The following is a 16057-nucleotide window of genomic DNA, read 5'->3' on the forward strand; positions in this document are numbered from 1 at the left end:
TGTCATTATTTATTACAAGTAATTAACGACATTTTCCCTAAAAGTCAAACATTTTAGGAGGCACTGAAAGAGACAGAGCTATAATTTAACTAAAAAACAGATACAATTAATAGGTAAGGGCTTTATGCCCAAGTCATAGCTATTGACACACACACTACTACCCCTACAAGTCTCCCTGTTCTGCACAACTCCTTTGCCTTAGATGTCTCTATTACACATGCTTGATCACCAGCATCTTGTAACTGTATTTAAGCTGCCCTAGTACACACACGCGTGCAGGGGTGTAGTCAGTGGATTCCATTTTTCACTCACATATGCTTATTGCTGCGCCCCACCCCAACCTGGCATTTAAAAAAACGTCATTTCACTCAAGTTGTTGTTACCCCATCCATCCCCACTTAAGGAGTGTAATATTTTCAGATGCTCAATCAAAAACTATTAGAGGTATTGTTTTAGATTTGCAATCTTCCCTGTTTGTTTGTGTCGTGTCGCCACAGCGGAACACGGGTCCGCTAATGATTGGCAGTAGATTTTTACGTACTGGCTTGCCGGGCCCAACGCACAACCTTCAACGAAGGAACGCCCATTCGCGCATGTCGCTACACAGAAGACGCTCTAACTGAGAATCAAACGGTGAATACGTCTGTGAGGCGACAACGCTACCGCAGCACCACCACCGCAGTTGCAATCTTCTCTGTAAGCACGTTATATACATGTTGTTAGAAGCACAGACGTTTATGGCCATATGATTTAATAAAGACCCTAACATGCTCAGAAAAAAATGCACTCTAAGAGTATGCCTGGCTGCACCCTGGCATAAGCACTACTACTACAGTTTTGTTCTGCAGTTACATGACTCTACATGCTTAATTTTTTTTGTTTAACATCTTAACTGTATTTTGTATTATTAGCTAGTAACTGTAGTACATGATAATGTATACAGCTTTGTCTTTGCTTGAGAAGCAGATCTGGTAATCGCTACACAGGACAAAGTGCAATGATAGCCGTTTCTGTTATAAACGCACACACACGTTTGCCATCCCCCAAGTTACGACACGTGTGACACACACAACTGTTGGTAAGAACTTATCACATTTCGGTCATACTTTTTATAGCCCCTGCTTTTTAGCAAGGTCAGCAGTCTGAGTGCCCCCTTTATAAACCCGCCCGGAAGGCTAGTTTGCTCTTTGCAATATTCGACTCCCCAGTGAAAATGAGTACAGACGGTGCTGGTCAACCGATCTTCGCCCAGGGCGAGAACTGCAAGCACGGTTGGAAAGTCGCTGAAGCCGGCTACAATGAAACAGACACGCACCTGGAGATACTCGGAAAGCCGGTAATGGAACGGTGGGAGACACCGTATATGCACTCGTTAGCCACGGTCGCAGCATCCAAAGGTATTGGCAGTTGGCATGTACACGTAATATACATGTGACCTTAACAGAAACGAGGGTAGCGTACAAGTGACCCCAATGACGCGTACGGTTAAAAAAGTAAGGTATACCGGCTTTACAAGTTCACAGAAATGACAAACTTTTTGTAATGTTGCAGCCCATTCAATACCGCTTTACGGTTCAACTAATTTAATATTTATTTTACTATAAGTGAAATGGCACGGTGGCTACTGCAAATGTCAAGCAAGTACGCGACTGGCGCCATTATGTATGCCCTCGATTTCATTACTCACGTTCTGTTCCTCAAGTTATAAGACATTTCAGTTAAGTAATGTATGCTCTTTTGAGTAAAGGGATCCACATACCAAAAAGAGAAATGCATGTACTTCCCCCATATTGCTTTATATATCTTCAAAGCAAACAAGCATGCTTGTAGACACAAATACACATAACGCCCAATTTTGTAATTTTCCAGAAGTTCCCCTTCTATCATCGAAGCACATCCAACATATTCGATGCTTCTGAACCTACTGAGAAACGGTTCTGTTACCTGCTTCACAACAATTGTTTTTTTCCTCTTGCATCTCAGAGGGAGCGCCTTCCGTAAGGTGTTAAATGCCCCCTCCCTCACCACTTCTGCGCGGCATTCCTCTCAACTGTCCCTGATTTTGACTCAAATTCTAATTATGTCCCACTTAATCCCCTTAACTAGTGACTTTTGGAGGAAAGGTGGCGAATTACACATAATGAATAATGACAACAGTTAAGAGTTATAAACTTAATTTACCCCAGAAAATGTGTATTAATTCATATGCTCTGAGTCTGTCAATGTGTTAAGTTAATAGCACTAATATTTTAAATGTGTCCCTGATTGGCCCTGATGTTGTCATGTCTTGTCCCTGATTCAGTTGATATTTGTCCCCAGTCGTTTGAAAGGTCTGCTGCGCGGGTTGGGGTATTCCAGTTTCACCTCCCGTCCGAAGTACTCCATACCTTAGGTCTTCCCTTAGGATGAGGGACAACAATGTTGATAGTAATATGGAGGGCAAAAAATAAAAATCGGGGGCAAGTTTTAAGTATTTATTTATTTATTGACATTTGTTTACCGGGAAGGTCCAATGGGCTGAACATTTTCAGTGGGGGCCTGGGGAGAAAAGCTCCAGTGTACAAACAAATCAATACAATAACATTATAATATAGAAAAGGAGGTAAAATATTTACAATAGTTACTACAGTTGAAAGAAGAGCATACTGTAAAATAGTAAAAGTAGGTGAATTCAAACTGTACTAAAAAAAGTAAGTTCAAAAGGTAGAAGAGTATGAGGAAAATCAGGTTAATTTGAGGAAGGTTATCAATCTGAGAATGGGGAAACTGTAGAATCTAAATTAGAAATGAAGTGAAAGGGGATGGCAAGAAGGCATAGAAAATTACACGTAAAAAGTTATTAGAGTAACATTTTTTTTGCTTCTGCATTGTCTACATAAAAAGAAGTTTGAAATCAGTGTCTAGCATTATCAACTGGCTGTTGTAATCCTCAGTGATTTACCAGACAAAATCAAAAGATTCATGAGGACGGAGGGACAGGGCAAACTCGTGGGGCCAAATCGGGAACAATCTGCAAAATCAGATACCAGAACTGAAGTGTGTGCCTGACTGTTGTTTATTGGAGTGAGACAGACAGACTTCAGATACCTTCCTCATTATACATTATACATTGAAAGGGCCTGTCCCATATTCATTATACATTAGTTTTTTTTTTTAACAACCATAGTACTTAAAACATACTAATTCATCAAAATAACTTATTTTTGTTAAGTATAACATAATATTTTAACCATGCTGTAAGATTCTTACTTGAATTTGTTAGATTGTGTTCCTCATTTTACCTATTTATTTTACATTTTGAGAGGTAGTGTTCTACATTTTAACAATGGAAGGTTGAAAACTATGACATGCGGTACTCTGGCATCATATCTAGAAAGGTTCTTTTCTATGCATTGTTGAGCGCTGTGGTAGGTTCCCTCTTCTCTGTGACCATGACAAATGTCTTCTAAGCACAGGACAGAGAAATCTTCTAGATATGATGCAAGTGTAAATCAGATGTATCCATTTCCGCACATAATGGGCACAAGCATAAAAAAATGTCAGAGAACAGGATATAATAACATTTGTGCTAGTTGAGAAAAAATGAAAAGATAAATGCAGGTTTGAGCCATGGGAGGGGCAGCTTTGGTAATTAAAAGAAAAACAAATACCTGGACAATGGCCCAAGAAGACATATATAGTACAGATGAATGTTCTGATGCCTCATTATTTAAAAAACAGCACAAATCGTGATTTTAAATTGCATGTTTAATTTTTCTGTTCATCATAAGTTTGTGAGCAGCACAAATCGAGATTTTAAATTGCATGTTTAATTTTTCTGTTCATCATAAGTTTGTGTGTACACAGACTTCCTGAAGAATACTTTTTAACAATAGTTGGACTTATAGTTAAGAAAATGTGTTTTACAGTTTGTTAGCTTCTTATAGCCTCTAGACTAAGCTGTCAGACAATGGTAGTGGAAAACAAAATGTTTCCCCCAGCCGCTGTGCTTTCCCATCCTTCATGTGAGCTTACCCACTACTTTGCACTGTGTTCCATTGGGTTCTACTAGGAAACGCCATTTTCCTGAAAGTCAGCATTTCAAAAGAATGAAGAGACATGCCTGAAAACGAACAGGGTGAAAAACTCATTTTTTGTAGTTTTTTCCAGGGGGCAAGCCTCTCACATCGGGAACTTATATATATATATATATATATATATATATATATATATATATATATATATATATAACAATTCCATAGACACATTAACTCAGAAAAAGGTTGAAGTCTATATAAAAAGTGAATCATTACCGATGCACACATAGAAATTGCACTGGCAATGATTTCCTATGGTAAAAAGAGTTCAGCCTTATGTTGTTCCATCTTCTTTTTCTGCGGGCTACTGACACTTGGGGAATTTCTCCTTGGGCATGTGTATGGAAGCCATTTCAGTGTTTACATTGAATGTAATGCCTGAGAACTGTGTGCCGTCCCAAACTGTGTTGTGTGGGGAAGGGGCTCTCCTGTTTTTTTTTTTTTTTTTTTAGTATTCCCATTGAAGGGACCCAGTAAAAGATTATTTTTCATACCCCCAGACTTCCTCCATCTTAGCCATACAATGCTTACATAAGTCTGATGCTTCACATGGTACTGAATTTTATATTTGAAATCCAAGTGCTCAGTATAACACTTAACATCTTGTTTTGTGTGTGGACTTATGCCTTTTCCTCCACCTTTACAAATGAGATGTCAGAAGACTAAGACCCTGCTTAGGTCATGTATGGTTTCAGTTAGGTTCTGTTTTAAGCACTGCCTTATGTGTACTTTGAAATAATGTCTAGATAAAACACTGTTATGGAAACTGCTACTAATAGTTAACTAGAAGTAAAAAGTAAAGGACTCACATAAATGGTATGTCTCAGTTTGCACTGTTTATCATGAATGTTACTTGCCACTAAATGCGAGGATAACCAAAGAATGAAGTTTGTCTGTACATGTGGTCAAGCTATGAACTTTCTGTGTATGTCATATCCCTTACCTGTAAGATATTAAGGTACTGTGACATGCCTGTGTATACTGCATCATTTGTCTAGTGTATGTCAATTGCACTGTGACACAGGCTTTAGATGAAAAGAGATACTTTGGGAGAGTGATCACCTAGTGAACAAACAGGTGCATTGTTGTTATTATATCTTCACTCATATCCTTTTCCATCTTTACAGTTTCTGTTTAATTTTTTTAGTTATAATTTTTACCTACAGGTTGTCATGGATTCTAGTTGACTTAGAACATCTGCAATAAGTAACAGAGTTGACAGTTAAAATACTTTGATGTCCAGTTCCCAGAAGACAGAACATGTTGTCATTACTGGACTTTGGACATCAGAACTTAATGTACTTGTTTCAAGGTATAAAAGTTCCAGATGATCATATTCAGAGAAGCAGTCACTTTCAAAGGCAAATGCGACAAGAGAAATGTTTAACAAAACTAATGTAAAAAAAATGCCAAACATATGTACACAAGAGAAAGAGAGAGAGACAGCCAGAAAAAAAAAAGAGGAGGGTAAAGAGAGAGACAGACAGAAGGAGGACGGTAAAGAGAGCGAAAGACAAAAAGAGGAGGACCAAAGGACAACGCACAAGCTAAAGTAGTGAGGAGACCACAAAATTGAGATCAGAATTTGTGAAAAGAGAGCACATCATTGCATTAATAGAAGCAAATCTTTGGTGTTTGGTAAAAGCAAATCTTGGTTTTGTAAGTAACGGAGGTTATAGACGAATTCTAGTTTCACTTATAGGGAACTTAACATAGTTCTGCTGTTTGACAGTCTTTTTTTAACTCAGAATAGCTTCCTTTTAGCACTGCTGGCCCGACATGTGAAAGTACAAATCAGAGACAAGATAAATATAGTGTAAATACTGTATAGCAAGTGATGCCCCATAATGCACTTATTGTGCATTTTTAACATTACTTGAAAAATCAGCTTTTGAAAACTTGTTCTTATAATTGAAGTATGCTACATACATCTAACTGTACTAGTGATAAAGTAGATATACGTTTAAGTAAGTCTAGTTGACATTCACCAGTACTATAAAGACCTGGCATCAGACACTTTTTTCCTCTCCCTGCATCCCACAGCTGACCGTCTGCTGCCACCTATGCCTTTCCGCTTTCATTGTGTCTGCTTGGTCCTCCCATCCACCAACAAACTTACTCCTACCCATGCTCGAGGCCAGTGAGAAAATCAAAGTGTCCCAGTGCACTGTCATATTGCTGCCATTTTTTTTTTTACTTTTGGTTCTAGTAGTCCTCCAGTGATGGGAAATGTGGGGTACCAGTCACTTATTCCCTTACTACTGGATATGTTTTAGATGTCATCAGGCAACATTGGCCTATTATTACAGCTAATGAGGACTTGAGGGGAATAGTGGGAGAACAACCCAATTTTGTCTTCAAGAAGAATATGCTTGAAGCAAATGTTGTTACCCAAACAGTTTATCTATGGAAAATCCTATAAGGATATAAGTGGATCTACCCAGACGGGCACTAGACCATGTCATGCTTGTAAATATTGCAGTTTTATTGATAGCTCGGGTGTGTTTAAACATCTAGATAAGGGCAGACAATATGTTTTTATTGTATACGCTACTTGTAGTTCTTCCCATGTAGTTTATTTAGCGTGTTGTACAGCATGCACAAAATTCTATGTGAGTAAAACTGATAGGCTGCTGAAGGATCGTGTAGCAGAACATCTGCGACATATTAACAATGTCCCAGAACACAGTGCCCTGTCTAGGCATGTAAGAGACACCTCTCATTCACAAAGTTTTAAGTTTCAGGTTATAGCTAAGGTTGAGACCAATAGGAGGCTAGGGTATGTTAGGAATTCTACTGAGTGTTTAGAGAGCACGTGGATAGCTAGGTTAAGAACAGACCATGGCTCAGGGTTGAATGACAAAGTTTCCATTAAACCCTTGTTGAAAACACATTCTTTATTCAGGTAGTTTGTGTTTTTTTTAACTTTATGATATATTTATATGCTTTTATGTTATAAGTCAAATAAGTTTGACACAAATTAAGATATATGCATTAAAGTCTGTGGTTTTATATTGATTGTTACTTTAAGGATTGAGAGCTTTTAATTGATTGATTAATTTGCATGCTTGATTGGCAGTGAGTTGTATAAATTGCTGTTTTTTGTTTTATTTTGTACTGATATCTTAAAAAGCAGCAAGAGCTGTGAAAATGCTTATGTTATTTTAATTAAAACTTTTTTGTTTTATGGTAAGAGCTAGGTATTGTCTCATCATTCTACTTTTTTGGTTTACATTTCTTGGCTATCTTGTCTGGTGAGATGTTTTCTCAGCACAAGAAGGTTGTTGTTTTTGATTGACTGTTTGCAGTGTAGACCTTGTGCTGTGGCCATGGCGGAAGGGAATATTGAGTTGGATTATGTACCGATACAAATATTGGAGAAGACTTCTAATCCCTCAGTGAAAGATAAGTTGCATCGCTTCTTACAGCGAGATGTGAATCCACTTGATGGTATGTATCTTGATTGTGATATGATTGAAATGGACACTGATATACTACAATTGACTCTCTTGTACAAATTAAAAAGAACTCAATGCCAGCAATATCATTTGCAGATGTGCCTTAAGCTGAGTATAGTGCCCAGGGGTTTACGGGTCTTGAAAATACCAGCACAAGGGATTGCATATCCTACCTTGTTGGGTAAGTGGCAAAAACTTAACTTGGAGCTCAGCTTTAAATATAGCAAGTTGTTGTGTGACTGTGCATTAAAAGATTAACCTGAATTAGCAGCACAGATTGAGAAGAGTGTATCCAATCCGTACAAGCAATTTTATGGTGAGCTGCTTGATAAATTGTTTTGTACAGTTTTGGATGCTGCATGTCTGTATGAGCAGAGACCTTTACGTAATAAAGTGAAGAAATTGAATAGAGACAAGAATGATTTTGCAAATAGTCATGTTTTTTCCTGGCCGAGAGAGCTGGATGTTGTCAATGAAAATAAGATTGTTGAGCAATCAGCTGTTAGCACAAGCAACATGATCATATTCAGCTATTGCTGACCAATCTGGTGTCTTCATACGTGAGTGATGATGTAATCAAATCCCCAGATGTGTCCGTGAATGGGAAAGAACTGGGAGCAAGAAAGAAGACGTTTGTGGTGTCTGCTGAAGTCATAGTGACTCCAATAAAGCGTCTATGCCGGCTAAAGACCAGCGCAAGGTGAATTGTTTAAATTTTCCTTTGCCGATCAATCAGAGAGTTGTAGAGAGATGACTGAGGTCTCAGGGCAGGACCAGGAACAAACGTAAACAGAATCAAGACTCTGGAGACACCGAGTATAAAGAGGTACTGGCAAAAGGGCTTGATATACAATTTATCTAGTAGAATCTTGAGTGGTGAAGAGTTGTCATTTTACAAAACGGTCTCTCTTTTGTGCCTTCTCAGAGGGCAGATATCACTGAATGATTTTTGACATTAAATCCTTTACTAGGAACATTATGTTGAAGTTTATGTACGAAGATAATGCAGTGACTTCTTGTAATACAGTTTTTAGAAAATCTAGTTTGTTTACACCTGTCTTGCATCTCCTTATTGAAGTGTTTGAGAAGATTTCTTTGGATGATATTTATAGGAATTCGTTTTGTAACAACTGACAAGAGCTTTTTTAATATTACTGTTAATGAAAAGAGAGCACTAGATAATTTAATGCATGATGAAAGTATTGTTCTACATCCCGCTGATAAGGGGGGCTTAATAGTGGTTCTAGATTCTCTATGGTATGCCAAGAGAATGCATGACATGTTGTTTGATGTTTCTTTTTATAGCCAGATAACACTGTTTGAGGTTAATAACAAAATCAATTGAATGAAAAATGAATTGAGCTGTTTGTGTTCGACAAATTTGACTGACAAAACTCTGTTTGACTGTTTTTATGTTCATCGCCCTTTGGTACCTTTCATCCAGGGCTTACCCAAGTTACACAAAGATTCCACCAATCAACCATTGAGACCTGTTATCTCAGGTAGGAAGTGGAGTACAGAGTCCATGTTAATCTTTTTGGAGAAGCACTTTATTTTAGATACAAAGTCTCACATTTTGAGTGACTCTCAACAGTTTTTAGTTGATCTTTATTACTTTACGCAGGCTACATTTAATATCGAAGAATGGTATTTGGTGACCCTGGATGTTAGGTCATTATTCACTGTTATACCAAATAACATAGGTATTGAGTGGATTAAGCAATTTTAAATAGAACAGGATATTATTAGTGACAGCAAGGTGGAATTATTATGTAGTTTACTTGAGATGGTTTTGTATAATAATGTGTTTGTCTTTAATTGGAAATACTTTTTACAGAAAGATGGTGTAGCAATGGGCACATCATGTGCCAACAGCTACATCAATCTTGTTATGTTGATTTGGGAATTGGGGTATGTGTTTGTTGATTCATATGTTAAACATATTTTGTTTTATAGGCATTTTGTTGACGATTTATTTGTGATTTGGAGAGGTACACAGGATGAATTGTCTCATTTTATTGAAGAGATTAATTGTAGTACTACTTTTCTCAGGTTCACAGCTGAGTTCTCTATGGTTGAGATTAGTTATTTAGATGTACTAATTAAAGTAGCTGGTAATGGGCAGATTGATACCTCCTTGTTTAGGAAATCATGTTATAGGAACCACTTTGTACACTGCATGAGTATGCACCCTAAGTATGTATTTAATAACATCGTACAGGGACAGGGTCTGAAGATTTCTAGGGTGAATACCAGTGAAATAATTTTATAGCGGAGTTGGGTGATTTAGAAAATAAATTTGTTGATAGGGGTTATAGAAGACAGGATGTACATAATGTGCTAAATAGAGTAGCTGAAGATAGATGTGGTAGAGGTAGGGCATTCTTTTCTTCTAATCCCCCTCAGATTCATTCGAAGTGCTCCAATGATGGGAAATGCAGGGTACCAGTCACTTATTCCCTTACTAATGGATATGTTTTAAATGTCATCAGGAAACATTAGCCTATTATTTCAGCTAATGAAGACTTGAGGGGAATAGTGGGTGAACAACCCAATTTTGTCTTCAAGAAGAAGAGATGCTTGAAGTAAATGTTGTGTTACCCAAACAGTTTATCTATGGAAAATCCAATAAGGGTATAAGTGGGTCTACCCAGACGGGCACTAGACCATGTCATGCTTGTAAATATTGCAGTTATATTGATAGCTCGGGTGTGTTTAAATATCCAGATCAGGGCAGACAATATGTTTTTAATGTATATGCTACTTGTAGTTCTTCACATGTAGTTTATTTAGCGTGTTGTACAGCCTGCACAAAATTCTATGTGGGAAAAACTGATAGGCTGCTGAAGGATCGTGTAGCAGAACATCTGCGACATATTAACAATGGCACGGAACACAGTGCCCTGTCTAAGCATGTGAGAGACACCTCTCATTCACATAGTTTTAAGTTTCAGGTTATAGCTAAGGTTGAGACCAACAGGTGGCCAGGGGATGTTAGGAATTCTACTGAGTGTTTAGAGTGCACGTAAATAGCTAGGTTAAGAGTAGACCATGGCTCAGGCTTGAATGACAAAGTTCCCATTAAGCCCTTGTTGAAAACTCGCTCTTTATTTATTTATGACATATTTATATGCTTTTATAAGTCAAATAAGGTTGACACAAATCTAGATATATGCATTAAAGTTTGTGGTTTTATCTTGATTGTTACTTTAAGGATTGAGAACTTTTAATTGATTAATTAATTTGCATGCTTGATTGGTAGTGATTTGTATAAATTGCTGCATTTTGTTTAATTTTGTACTGACATCTGAAGAAGCAGCAAGAGCTGTGAAAGCGCTTATGTTATTTTAATTAAAAACTTCTTCGCTTTATGGTAAGAGCCGGGTGTCATCTCATCATTCTACTTTTTTGGTTTACATTTTCTTGGCTGTCTTGTCTGGTGAGATGTTTACTCAGCACAAGAAGGTCCTTGTTTTTGATTGAAATGTTTAAATGTGCATGGTAGTTAAGGATAAATTTATGACTGGATCTCATTAATGACATTTCTGTAAGTGGTTGCTGCCAGCACTTTGGAAATTATTCTTCTGATAGTTCAATTACATTTGTTTATATAATGTTACAAAAGGATCTTAGCACAAATGGTATTTTTTACCATTCTTTGATACACTGTTAATGCTAACTGAAACACAAAAATAGTCTTAATAACAATAGAGTGTCATAGCAGCAAAATCAGACAGTATCAAGAATCAAGTTTGCACTGGTACACTGTCAGTGTGTTTAAATCATCAGATATTTAGTTTTCCTATTGGAATTTGATGTGTTTTGGATGTTTAGCTACAGAAAGAAGACAGGGTGTACAGATCTTAAAGCTAAGGTTGATAAGTTGTCAGAAAAATACACGAAAGGTAAGCCAAGAAGGAGAATTTGCATATCACTGGAGTATTGGAAAACATGGTGGATCAAGGTTGTATGATTTATATGTAGTACCACCTGGCAAGATGGACTGTGTGGATGGAAGACTCAATAAGATCTGAAAGAGCAGATAATATTTACCCAAGGAATGGAGGCAACAAAAAGAAAGTCAAGACATAAACTGGTATACCTGAAGACTAGTGCAAAGAAAGAAGTGATCTTAAACCGAGTCTGTAAGTCAGTGGTGTGGCATAAAGTTGAACTCACCTATGCTTACGTTAATAGTGATTACTCTAGTGCTATCAGATAATGAAGAATGAAGTTTATCCTTAGGATAAGAAGATGCAAGACAGTGAAGAGCCAAGTTTATCTCCATGGAGAGAGAAGGGAAGAGCCAGAGAATCAGATGCATGCTGGTTCACCAAGTATATTTTAAAATATTTCTACAGGACAGAACAAAAACTTTAAATGAAGCCCAGGTGACAGAGGGTTTTTGGAGGAGAGACTTGGAGAGGCCAGGACAGAAGAGGAGGAACAGAACATGGGAGAAAGTGTGGAATGTGAACAGACAGCAGCAGAATCACAAAATAAAATAGTGCAAGGCGAGGCAGCATTCCTGATCATTCTTTAATTGGGTTAATAGTAACCAGACTAAATAGAATGTCTATATACTTGGGGAATGATTGAACTTCTCAGTATTCAGAGAAACAGTGGGTGAAATGAGCAGCCAAAAAGGAGGAATACCTGCTTGATTGTTATTAGGGACATGGTATGCAGATGCTGGGCTGGATTCTAAAATGTTTGGAGTGGCATAGTGGAGAGCCACCAGAGTCCTACCTTCAAAACCCCAAACCCGATTTCCACCACCTACTTCAAGACTGACATCCCAGAGGGGTTGCAGGCACCCAATTCAATATTTCACAAAGCTGAGGTACTGAGTGGATGGGAGTCACGCTATGCTAGAAATGAGTATTAAGATTCATAAAGTCTCATTACTCATGCCCAACGTAGTCTGAATTTACCTGATGACTCTGTGGCTTTGTCAAGTTCAGCTGAAGTTGCCAGGTGCCACAGAGCTTTCAGATAGGAAGTTGGCAGATGCCACAGAGCTTTCACAGAGGTAGAGTTGCATGGCATTGAAACCTTGTTGTACAGCAGCTTCATAGGTAGAGCAGGCAGGAGAATGCTAACTCGAGAAGTAGAATTGTAGTCATGCCTACATCTCCTTGTCCATGGATAAGGACTAGCAATTAGAACCACTGGTCCTTCAAGGAATTTGCATAAGTGCTCTACCCCCATTAACAAGTTTAAGTTAAAAAAAAATTAAATGGAGGTACAAGTCATGCACAATACATGTGTGTGGTTCTCTGCCTCCACCCCCCCCCCCCCATAGCACGAGCACAGTAGCAGTACAACTTCACCTGCATGTTCAACTTGCTATTTTAGGCAGTCTGGCATTTTACTAGGTACTGCTTGCAGTACCAAATCCCTCATACAGATGCAGCTTTTGCTTTGGTGTAATGGCGTTTTGCTGTCAGTGGCTACTCTGTTGCTTCTGGGTTGAATGCTGGCAGCCTTTGCAAAGTACAGCTCCAAAGTGTATTGGAGTAACAAGCATGATTCCCCTTTTGGAATCTGTCACAGGGCTCTGGTATTCCCCATTAGCATACAGTGAATAAGGTTTGACAGAGCCATAGGTTTTGGATATAGGGGCAGATAAACTGCTTGACATAGAGTTATTCCACCCAGCTCTTTTCAGAATATGGCCCAATAGCTACAGGGGTAGGGACTGACAAATGTATAATCTGCGCATCATTGAAGTGAATCCATGAAATATGCAGTGTTATGCTGGAGGGGGAATAATAACAGGGGCTCCATTCATCTTTGTTTAATAGAAAAAAAGAGTAGTTTAACCTGAGCTTAAGCTCGGGGAAAAGGTCATGTGAAAGAATGAACAAGTAAAAGTGAACTTTAAATGGGGCAGGTTCCTGTGTTGAAAGTGGAAATATGAGCATGGGGGGTGAACTTGTAAATATTGTGAAATAATTACTGAGGTGCCAAAAGCAGCAAACCTTTTGACAGTGGATTGTGCAGACTATTTAAGCAGTTAACTTGTGGACAGATACGTATTGAACAAATGGTAATATAATACAGAAAGAAAAGGTGAAAGTATCAAAGTGTAAGGTGACCTATTTGAGCATATATGGTGCATATGAGACTGAAAAAACAAATGGTAAAATATGCTAACTCTGTTTATGTGGTAGGAGGGGGCAGTTGGGTTTAGCAGTGAAAAACTAGCAGATGTTATTAAAGTTAGAATAACGGTTCAGACAAAATTGTCTATAAGCTGGTTCTGGCCGGGTGTTCAAGTTTCATGTGAGCCTATTATTTGGAGGTTATTTTAGTTCTACAGGTTAATTATGAATCTTGATATATTTATTCAGTGTGTTGTTTGTGCTATTTTGTGTGGTACAGTACCTTTTTTTCCACGGGTTCCTTTTAAGGGGAAATACAGGACATGGAGATTAGTAGGCAGAATGAGAAGGACACTGTATCTGACGTTGTGAGGTGTGAATATTCAGTGGGAATGCTTTGGCACTGGTTAGCTGATAAGGGAATAAATTATTATTTATGTTAAGTGCAAGATAAAGAATAAATAGTATAAAATGTGGATTAAGATGAGGGGTAGAGGTTAAAAGTAACGGCATGGACAGCTAGTGGCTTTACTTACCCTGTTAAAATGTGAACGGTAATTCTTACAGGAGACATGTGTAGCAGATATAAATATGCATAAGAAGTTGTTGAAGAGATAGGGGGTAATATCGATATACAGGGACGAAAGAAGGTGGTGGATTGTTCTTTTAGTAGCAAATAAGGTCTTACTGTGTTTAGGTGATTGGGACATTATTACTAGTAAATGAGTAATCATAAGGCTCACAGATGGGTAAAAATGTGAGCAGCTACATGAGCAGTCTAGGTAAATAGATAGTATCTTGAACAAAGGTTGGAATGTAGCCTTTTCGTACGTAGAAGTCAGTCTGCCTCCAGGGTGTATATATATATATATATATATATATATATATATATATATATATATATATATATATATATATATATATTTAATATCAGGGGAGTACAGTGTTCTGGTTAACTAGGTAGGTACGCATCCATATTGAATCTTGGGTTGTGCTACAGTGCAAATTTTAATAAAAAATCCAAATGTTAAAGGACAGACCTGCACTGGATGCCTTTGTATCATTCCCACATTAGCACTAAAACTTACTGCAGAGGATGACTGGTACTAAAGCCTATTGAAAAGGAAGATACAAAGAGTAGTAGGCCAAGGCAGAGAGCGATTACAAGCCTGGGATAGATTTAAATAGGATATAGCAGAAGAAATTAAAGTTCATACAGAAGAGCTATGGGACAGAAAAAAGTGAGTTGCTGAGGAAGAGATAACTATTGAAAGAGCTGGGAAGGAGGAGGGAATTATGGAAATGAAGTACAGTTTGTCTAAAGCAGCAGGGGAATATACACATTTTGGGTGTGTGAGAAAAATTAACCCACTAGAATTTGTAGAGGAGTTCCATATTTGCTATAGCAAGCTACATACAGTGGAAGTGAAAAATAGTGAGATGGAGGAAGGATTTAACATGTTTTTAGAATAAATTAATTTACACAGGCAAAGACAGGAGTGGTCAGTAAGTCTTACAGCTGACAAGTACTGCCAAGTTGTTTATAAATGATTAAATAACAGGTAACTGGTAAGACTCCATGTACCAATGAATTTTCTTTTAGATTTTTAGAAGCTGGTGGAAGCAGCCCTGATCTCATTGTTAGTCAAAAATTTCAGTGACGCTATGAAACTAGGGTGTGTACCATCCTCCTGGTGGAAGACAATGGTAGTAATGATACACAAGAAAGGAAAGGATTCTGTGATGCTGTACTTCTACAGGCCTATTTCAATTTCAAACCCTTACTATAAGTTATTTATGCCAATGTCATTCTCAAAACAAGCAACTTATGGACCAGGAATGTTTGATTTAGATCAGACTGTGTTCACAGGAGCATGACAGACTTTTGATACTACATTGAGAACATCATAAAATTTGCAGCATGTACAATAAATAGAATAATATTACAAAGATTAGTCTAGATGTAGAAATGTTTTCATCATTAGGAATGGATCTGTCTAGAAGGGTTATCTTAAAGCTGGGAGTACTGGAAAGCGTGACAAAGCTGTTAGAAATCAGTGAATGGGTAGAGGTGAGTGTTTTAACCATGGTTTGAGTCAGGAAGTTCATTTCAGATAATGAGAGGAACAAGACACGAGCGCCAACTATCCCCTGTACTATTTGCCCTGTATCTGCAGCCATTAGCAGAGTATTAGGAGATCCAAAATGGGCGAATAACTGAATGGAGGAACAGAACAAAATCATCTATATATAAATGACATGTTGATATCATTAGCAAGTGCATACAGATATTAAAGTTTTTTCATGGTGATTCAGTGGGTTTGTGCTCATCTTTCTAGGCATTTAATCCCCCCCCACAAAAAAATGAAGGCATGTAAACATTTTGATAGTGGGTGGCAGATCCCAAGTTTCCAGA

The 16057-nt window shown here is 37.8% G+C and overlaps 1 protein-coding gene across 1 annotated transcript in view; it reads left to right on the forward strand.

Annotated features, from left to right (window-relative positions):
- The first annotated feature begins 1064 nt into the window (after nucleotides 1-1064).
- The window catches only part of GAMT (guanidinoacetate N-methyltransferase), a 306917-nt gene continuing 291924 nt past the window's right edge, over nucleotides 1065-16057 (forward strand). Inside the window, exon 1 of the mRNA XM_044054004.1 lies at nucleotides 1065-1397. Within this exon, the coding sequence (XP_043909939.1) occupies nucleotides 1214-1397 (184 nt within the window). The 5' untranslated portion in view covers nucleotides 1065-1213. The remainder of the gene's footprint in view (nucleotides 1398-16057) is intronic.

The sequence above is a fragment of the Protopterus annectens genome, chromosome 13.part0 (genome assembly GCF_019279795.1).
Source record: "Protopterus annectens isolate FY-2018-M chromosome 13.part0, PAN1.0, whole genome shotgun sequence".
In the NCBI taxonomy this organism is placed as follows: Eukaryota; Metazoa; Chordata; order Ceratodontiformes; family Protopteridae; genus Protopterus; species Protopterus annectens.